Source organism: Nothobranchius furzeri, chromosome 14, assembly GCF_043380555.1.
Source record: "Nothobranchius furzeri strain GRZ-AD chromosome 14, NfurGRZ-RIMD1, whole genome shotgun sequence".
In the NCBI taxonomy this organism is placed as follows: Eukaryota; Metazoa; Chordata; class Actinopteri; order Cyprinodontiformes; family Nothobranchiidae; genus Nothobranchius; species Nothobranchius furzeri.
In genome coordinates, this window is record NC_091754.1 from 58674443 (window position 1) to 58683370 (window position 8928).

Below are 8928 nucleotides of genomic sequence, written 5' to 3' on the forward strand. Positions count from 1 at the left end.
CCAGCCCTCAGCCGCCATGCTGACAGCTGGTGCTGGAGCTGAGCATTATGGGTAAACATCTCTACTTAAGGGAAACAACCTTTAATCCTCCTCAGAGGGAAGAACAGCATCAGTTAGATCAAAGGAAACTGCTGTTGTTGACGAGCTCACAGCTGGCTTACCTCTGACATCCACTAGGGGGCACACTTTAGGTTAGATCTGGATAATTAAGAACTGAGTGAACCCTCGTAGGGTTAGGGACTTTCTAACATGTTCACCTGTTCAGGCTGGGAGTCCCGTCCAACACAGGGGACACTCAGAAGCTTGACATCGTCCCTGTAATGCTGATACTGTCTACGCCAGTCCAGACAGTCGTAGATGAGATTAGCCACGCCTCCAAAGACTCTGCTTCCCAGGCTCAACTGAAAACATGAAACCCACAAACGAGATGAAGAAAAATGACTTTTTAATGCAAAGTTCTAGAAATCCATCCTAAGAAGAGATCTATGAACTCATATGTGAGACTCTTCTCACCACTGCATCAGAGTCGTGTGTTTGAAGAGAGGATGTGAGATCTGGGACAGTACAGCTGAACCACATCATGGAGCCTGGAGTCTGGTGGCCCGCTGTCTAAAGCTACTCTTAGACCTGACCAGAACCGCTTCACCTTTAGAGTGACCTCTAAACACCAGAGTGAATGAGAACATCAGATCTGTACAGGTGTATGAAGCCAAAAGTAGTGAAGAGTCTTAACCTGCATCCAGAACTTGAGGAGCTCTTGACCATGTTAGCTTAAACTCGTGTGCTAGCATTACAATACAGTACTGATTACTATCGTGTACCAGACAATTAAAATAGTGTCGGTCAGTTAATATAATATTAATACTAATGAGTAGGGACGTCCTGATCAGGTTTTTTTGCCCTCGAGTCTGAGTCCGAGTCATTTGATTTAGAGAATCTGCCGATACCGAGTCCCGATCAGTCTGAAACCACGTGATCGGGGCTGATTTCCGATCATGTGATCGGATCGGGACATCCCTACTAATGAGCGTCCTTCAGCGGTCTCATACTCGCCAATATCCGTTCACCTAACCTAGTTTACCTTAGAGAGAGAGGCGCCTGTGATCCGGCTCTGTAGCTCATGCGGGCTTCTGTGAGCGGGATTTGACCCAAACACGAGCGAGACAGTCGAGCAGGTATTTTTAAAAGCCGTGCATCCTCTCCTGGTAGTCCAGGTGGCGGTTCTGATCCGGTTCCGACCCAGAAACCAGCTGGCCCGCTGAGCCGCGTGTCTCTTCTGGTGGTTGGTTCTGACGGTGATCGGAGCTCCAGAAATCCACATTTAATTTTTTAAACCCCGCCTCGGGTCTCCGGAGCCGAGCGCGGACCTCCCTGACCCGGTGCCAACCGATGCGGCCTACAGAAGTCCGTCTTCCAGCTGCAGAAACGCCCTCAGGTACGGAGATAGAGGCGTTGTTCCTCTGGTCTGGAAACCCGTGGACTCGATGTCCAGACAGGCTGGAGTTGGTACCGCCTTCACACACTCTAGTTTATCAACTTGAACACAACCCAACACTAGTAAACACACACTGACTGGATCACATGACCTCTCTACCCTAAAACTAGCCACACTTCACACTGAGCTGAGGCAGCCGAGCTTCTGACTCCCTTTGGTTACGTCAGAGGTTCACATTTAGAAACGAGCTTAGCTGAGAAAGGTCTGGTTCTGCTAGAAATCTCTGCTGTTATGTATTTTAAAACCAAATATCCACAATAAGCTTTTTAAATAGTATTTTTTGGACAGAGTTTTATATGAATTAGTAAATAATTTAACCTGCAATTTGCTCTTCATCCCTTTTCCACAAAGTATTCACAGCTGGAGATGGGCGCCAGCTCCCCTGTGGATGGATGGAAATCTACTTTACCGTTGTTGTGACAACCACTGAGGGGCAGTCGAGGCAGGGCCAGATTAACACTTTGTTGTACCCTGGGCAACAATATTAAAGGGCCCCATCATCACGCCCCAAGGATCACCATAATATGGTCACATACAGAATATTTTACTGTAATATGCAGTAAATATACTCAATACATGAATGACTGAAATCACGTAACCGCTCAGGGTAACCTTTGACCCACCTCGTGTGGACTGACCAATGAGGAGAGGGTCTTAACTTGAGGCCCTCTCTTCATTGGTCAGTCTGCATGAGACTGACTCAACTGACGTTCAGTCATAGGCAGCGAAGCGTCTCTGTGCAACGCAAAAGCCCGGGTGGACAGTTTGTTTAATTAAGGGTGACTATATTTCTATTTCCAAAAAAGAGGACAGGGGATCTGATTTATATCAAATACAGGCCATCTGTGCCTATGATGTCACACTATTAGAAACGAGCTTAGCTGAGAAAGGTCTGGTTCTGCTAGAAATCTCTGCTGCTATGTACACTATGGACACTACACTATGGCAACGCCTCACAAACCACGTTGGGACCCATTTTTTGTAAGAAATAAATTAATATCAGATTCTACCAATAAAAGGGCTCTAAAACAATTCATATGTAAATATTTAGCATATTTATTGAAAAATCTAATTTTTCTGCTTTAGTGCTGCAACAAGGTTTTATTAATAATAAATTATTATACCTTTTGTTTTACTACAGCATCGGTACGCTTCCTGTGCACAGATTATCAAGGATGCTTGTTTCAATTGTGAGATTAGACGATAGGATCAATGAAAAAATAAGTTGTCCCACACTCCATGGAAACTTTCAGAGAATCCACAAATAGTGGCTTTCAAATGGTTTTGTTACTTTTTGCAAGTTTAGAAAAGCAGCAGATGAGACAGCATGTCTGATAATTTAGTTTTTCATCTGATAATATTAGAACATGTCTGTAATGTCTGAGGGGCTTTTATAAACACTGTATAACTAACACTACTGGAGAGGGTATGAATAACACAGAGGCTTCTGGGGAGCCCAGTTATGGGGGGGTCATTTTGCCTTGGCACCCAAAATGTCTTGAAACAGCCCTGGCTGTGTGACTTGAATTTTGAAGGTGATCTGAATTGTATCAGATGTATAAACATTACATGTGTATAACTTATTGTTTTATACAGGTAAAAACGTGTAGTGGAGATAAATCTACCTGCATTTTACTTTTAGTTTTGTTTTCTTGTTTTTATTTAACTATTTTCCTGTCCTGTCTGTCTCTCATCTTCCTGCATCTCCTCTAAACTCTCCAGAAAACCTGCTGCCTGGATTCTTACTTTTTCACCTCATCAGTTACTTTTGAGCAGATCAAAGGGATCTCCTGACCGCAAAGTGGAGAGCGCGTTTCAATGCTGCGTCAGTGAGGTGAAATCACCGCAGCACAGGTGACGAGCTCCGCAGTAGCAGAGCGCTTCAGGCGCAAATGAGACAGAAAATAGAGAACATGTGCGGACATGAACGATCGTGTGTTAATTATAGTTTTTTGGTTGTGCCACTTTGAGAATGGACCGTGCGCTGGAAGCAGCAGCCTGGAGCGCTGCGCAACAACGCGCTGTGCTCTCTGCTCAGAAGAGTCCATAAATGATGTAAAATAGGTAGAAAACGTTTTTCCGGCTCCCCTGGATGTGTAGGATATACAGCTCCCCCATAATTCGATCCCTGCTCCTGGATGAAAAGCCCGACATTTTCATCAATACAAGAACCCCCCAGTCCGGACGCCCCGGACAGAGTGAAAAGTGGACATGTACGGGGAAAACAGGACGTACGGTCACACTAGTTTAATATAAAGCGGGAGATTACAGATACAGTATTTTGCTCGTGCCCTTGCTGCCCTGGGCCCTTTAGAGTTCGTGGGCTCTGGGCAATTGCCCAGTTGCCCAAATGGTTAATCCGGCCTTGAGTAGAGGACAAGAGAAGGAGTAAGGGAGTTCAGATAGATGCCTGATACTGGAACATGTGACGCAGGTTTGAATAAAGCGTGGAAAAGTAATTCTTGTCTATTCGTGCTACTTTGTGAAACGGCCGACCATAACAACCATAAACAGCACTACATTATTACCTACACTCAACAAAAATATAAACGCAATACCTTTGTTTCTGCTACGATTTTTCATGAGATGGACTTAAAGATCTAAAATGCATTCCAGATACACAATATCACCATTTCTCTCAAACATTGTTCCACAAATCAGTCTAAGTGTGTGATAGTGAGCACCTGTGCTTTGCTGAGATAATCCATCCCACCTCACAAGTGTGCCACATCAAGATGCTGATCTGACATCATTAGTGCATAGGTGTACCTTATACTGCCCACAATAAAAGGTCACCCTGCATGCAACACATGCAGTGCACAACAGTTCAATATCAAGGCAGCTTAAATGTTTTTTTTTATTATTTGTTATAAATCTATAATGCAGTAAGAAATAAAAATGGTTCCCAAATTATATTTTGCTATCAATAATACAGTCATTTTGATCCGTATAAAAAATGGATAAGAGTAACTGACAATGATGTTTCTCCTACCTGAGGAGAGAGCAAGGTGGCAGCAATTGCAGGCTGTTGCTCAAGGAAACGTTCGGTCATTTTGTATGCACTATTCCATCTAGTGCATACGTCGGTCTTCAGTTTGTGCTGTTTGAGACCAAGCAGCTTTTGGTTCTCCTCTAGCAGGTGGAGTCTGGTAGTACTACGGTGAAAAAACGTAGAGATCTGTCTGATCCTTGCTAGAAGCTTTGCCACAGCTGCCAGCTTAAGAGCTTTCTGTGAGGCCAAGTTGGCAGTGTGAGCATAGCATTTCAGGTGCACGTACTTCGTCTTCTGATCTGCCACGACCATGTTGCTGGCATTGTCTGTCACCAAAACCAAGTCTTTATCTGAGATCTGCCATTCTGCCGTAGCTTTCTCCAGCAGCTCACCAACATTTGCCCCGGTGTGACTCTCACTCATCTCTCGAGTTTGAAGAACGTGACTCACCAACTTCCACCCGTTCTTGTCAGACGCGAGAACAAAATGCGCCGTTACAGTAACGAAGGATTTGGTGGCAACCGATGTCCATGCATCGCATGTGAGCACTATCCTGGTTGGCTTCTTCATGGACTCCAGAACACTTGCTTTGGTTTCCTCGTAGAGGCGGGGGACTTCTTTTTCTGCAAAGTATTTTCGGTGAGGAAGTTTATAGCGCAGCTCCATGGTGCGCACCACTAACCGAAACCCCCCGTTGTTTACTACTGAATATGTGCGTAGATCCGTCGCGATAAAAGTAGCTATTGCTTTTGTAATGCTCCTCACCTTCTGAGTTTTTTGGTAGCTTGGAGACAGTCTGTCATGTTCTGCGGGTGGAGGTGGCAGACCATGTGTGGTGGTGGGTTCCAGGAGGCAGAAGAGCAGGCAGACGGATGTAAAAAATCCGGGATGGTCCTCTGTTTGGCGGGCATGGCCGGAGGTGCATTCTCGGTTTCCGGGTGAAAGCGTACAAGGTGCTGCCTCATGTTTGTGGTGTTGCTGAGATATTTTTTTTTTTGGCTTTGCAGATTTAGCAAATTGCATAAGATTTGTCGATTGTCTTATTAGCTTTCTCATAAAATCTAAAGGACTTCCACACACTTGCAGTTAACCCTGGTACGGAGAGAATCGGCCGCTCTCCGGAGGTTGCTGAAGCTGCCGCCATTTTGCGGAGAGTTCAGAGGTAGTGCCACTCACTTAACAGTCCAGGCGGCGCGCACGTTAAGGCTCCGGTGACGTGTTTTTATTTTTTTTAGTACCGGCTTCGCAACAAAACTTTGATGTTATGTTTTTTTTAAGCATCGACGTTCATTAATCGATGCCGAAACAACATGTTAAGCTTTTAGATGCATCGCCACATCGATTAATTGCACCCACCTCTAGCACCACTCACCTGCTCTCCCTCTCTCCTGTGCTTGTCGCTGGCTTTGATCTGCAGCAGCATGAACTTCAGTACTTAAGTCATCAGGTTACAAGGAATCTCCTCTCCTGCATCCAGCAACGCTTTAGCAGCCTCAGTGATCTACTCAAGACACCGACATCAGCAAATCACACACTGTAGGTAGAAGTCCTCACAGATCCCACACATCCCTACCTCGTAGAACATGGGAAGATGATCGGATTTCTTTGCTCTAGGATTTCCCGGTTCACGAATCTGTAAATAAATGGTTTATTTACAGATAATAAAGAAAAACCCCATTTTACAAATATGTTTATACTAAATTATTATTAAATTAAACAGTGATTTGCGTGTGTGTTAATTTATTTTAGAAAACAACTTTGTACTTACAAAACAAAAATGACTATTTTATGGTAATGAAATGCCAATAAATTAGCTAAAACAGACAAAGCAGATCTATGAGTTTCATTATCTTGTTTTAAATTATTTTTTTCACACTAACAGATAAAATTATACCTTCAGGAGAACGTTGTCCCGGGACAAAATGGTGAAAAGTTTCCGTTGTGGCTTGAGCACGGCTCTAGCCAGGGGGCTGACGAGCTCCTTCTCTTCCTCTGGACTCCTCCCGACTAGCAGAGACACGCAGGCCTGCCACGAGCCCTGGTCACGAGCAGCTCAATTAAACAATGACTAACGCTACTTAGCATCTGCTTCCATCAAAGTTAATATAAGAAGGTCTGGCCGGAGTTCGTGTAATAAATCGACCTAAACTGGTTAAAATGTACTTACATCGATTATTTCCCATTTAAAAATGGCGATTAGAAACTGCGCAATCAATGATACACTTCCGGTTTGCGCGTTTGAACGTTCTAAATGAAATACTACCAATTCCTCTGTGTAGCTTTAATTATTTTCTTTTATTTGTTGTTTTTTTTTAGCTAACAGAAGCCATTTGAAGGGAACAGGAATATCGGTTTAAAAAAATATCAAACGGATAAGTTTGGAACTTCACAAACCTCGTGGAACTGAGCTTTGATGAGCTCCGCCTCAAAGGTCTTGTTTCCAGCCGGAGTCCCAGGGGTGGTCCTCGGCTTTTTAGCCGAACCCTTTTTACCAGCCTGCATTTTTACTGCTGGTAAAACATAACTGAGCAACTATGATACGAAACGATTTAAGTTAGATTAGCGCCTTTGTTTACGTCGGATCGATCTGGCAACTACATTGATCAGGAAACACACCAGCCCACTTTCACAATAAAAGCATAAAGATTCATGTTTTACGCATTTAAATGTTAAACCAAGGTGCATTTCTGTTATTGGTGTGAAATTATGGAATGAGCTCAATGATGACGTGAAGAAATTTAATTCTACATCAAAATTTAAAGCATAATGTGAAAAGTATGTGTAAAACATGAATGATTTGATTTATGTATTTGAAAGAAATATATTTAAATTGTATATAATAAATTAATAATATAGCACATGCATACCTAGGGCTGGCCAAAGTAAGCACTGTTTCTGCCTATTCCTTTTTTGGTTGATGATGGGGTTAGGGTTTATCCTGATCTATCTCTGGAGTCATACTGCTATAGGCTTAGACTGCTGGAGGACATACTGACCACTTTCCACACTCTATTACTTCAACTGTAAACTAGATTTCCTTTTTAAGTGTTTTTCTCCTCAGAAGAAACTACACTGGTGTTCTGCTGAGCTGTGGTGGCCGCATGGAGGCTCATTCAGTTGGAATGTTTTACTTTGTGAAGACTTGAGTCTTTCACGTGATCTGGCACTATATAAACAAACTGAACTGATCTGAAGTGAATAATGACTTGACAGGCAACTTTCTGTTATGGAGGAATATCCCACGATTGCCCATCGGGGATGATTAAAGTTTTTTTTTAAATTGAATTGAATTGAAATGTCAACAGAATTATTTGATTTTAGATGCTGTCATAGAAATGAGGTGTCATGGTTTGACACATGCTGGTTCTCTCGGTTTATTCATTCTGAACATGGAGGAGGAGGAGGCGGGCCATGATGGAGGACGCAGGATGTTCAGTGAGAGCAGTCTTAATCGGCCCCTGCCGGTGTTTTCTGTTGACCAAGCTTTTATGTTGTGTTGACGTCTCTCAGTAGAGTGACAGGCTGCATGCAACAGGCTTTTATTTCTATAAAGAGAATGAATGGCTTTGTGTAGTTTAGTAGATAATCGAGAACCTTTTAGACTTTGGTCGTCTGATAAGTGTGGGACTGCTGGACAACATGTGGACTTTTATGGGTTGGTCAACATAATTGTAGCCAACGAGAATCACTTTCTCTTTATGGGCTCCATCATGCCTCAATAAAAAAGAAGAACATGATGACCTCCTACGTCGCTGAACTCTGAGCTGAAACAAGAGTGTGAAGGGTGGTGTTTGTTTTCAGTGTGTGTTCACCTGGAGGGGTGTGCTGATGGTCTGTGGAAGGCTGAGCGTTATGAGGTCATTGGTGACGTCTAGGCTCATTAGTCAAGAAGTGCTTTGAGGTAATGAGTGCATCTAATTTAGTATTGACACCAGAGTCAGTGTGAAATAAGACAAAAGGTTTTAGTGTTTTTACACAATTAAAGTCATTTATATACAAATGGTTTAATATCAAAGCAGTTGAATTGCTCCAATTTTGTTTTCCCTGTAATCCTGAGAGATTATGGGTAGCAATTGACCCATATATCGGGCTGGTCTTTACCACGTTTTTGTATAGACCCTTTTACTACCTACGTCATCAAAAGTTGCGCGCGCAGCCTGGCAACGAGAGTGAAGGCTTCCTCATTCACACTCGATACTAAAACAGCGTTTTGAACCCTTTGTTTTGAAGTTCTGAGCACATAAAAATGTCGGGTTGTTGCGTGTATGGATGCCAGAATTGCTTCTCTTCAAGCAGTGGACTGAAACTTTACAGAATTCCGAAGGGAGCACATCCATTTCAACAAAATCGGAGGCGTCTGTGGCTGCAGGCCATCAAAAGGGTTGATGAAAACTGGACTGAAAACACGATCCGAAATGCTCGAGTTTGTAGCGCCCATTTT

At 43.2% G+C, this 8928-nt stretch overlaps 1 protein-coding gene across 3 annotated transcripts; it reads right to left on the reverse strand.

Moving 5' to 3' along the window:
* Positions 1 to 295: 295 nt before the first annotated feature.
* Positions 296 to 7091, reverse strand: LOC129163969 (E3 SUMO-protein ligase ZBED1-like). 3 transcript variants are annotated; one of them, XR_011516255.1, is made up of 5 exons: positions 6882 to 7091; positions 6382 to 6525; positions 6061 to 6120; positions 5860 to 5988; positions 296 to 401 (listed from the first exon to the last, which is right to left on the reverse strand). XR_011516255.1 is itself a non-coding variant. In XM_054743335.2 (4 exons), the coding sequence occupies exons 1-4, from the start codon at positions 6987 to 6989 to the stop codon at positions 5923 to 5925; spliced, it is 378 nt and encodes a 125-aa protein (XP_054599310.2). In that variant the 5' UTR covers positions 6990 to 7091; the 3' UTR covers positions 590 to 5922. The 3 variants fall into 3 exon arrangements, 2 of the variants coding, with proteins under 2 accessions (XP_054599310.2, XP_070400355.1); XM_054743335.2 differs by lacking the exon at positions 296 to 401 and having other exon boundaries at positions 590 to 5988; XM_070544254.1 differs by lacking the exons at positions 296 to 401; positions 6882 to 7091 and having other exon boundaries at positions 590 to 6120; positions 6382 to 6874.
* Between the last annotated feature and the right edge of the window lie 1837 nt (positions 7092 to 8928).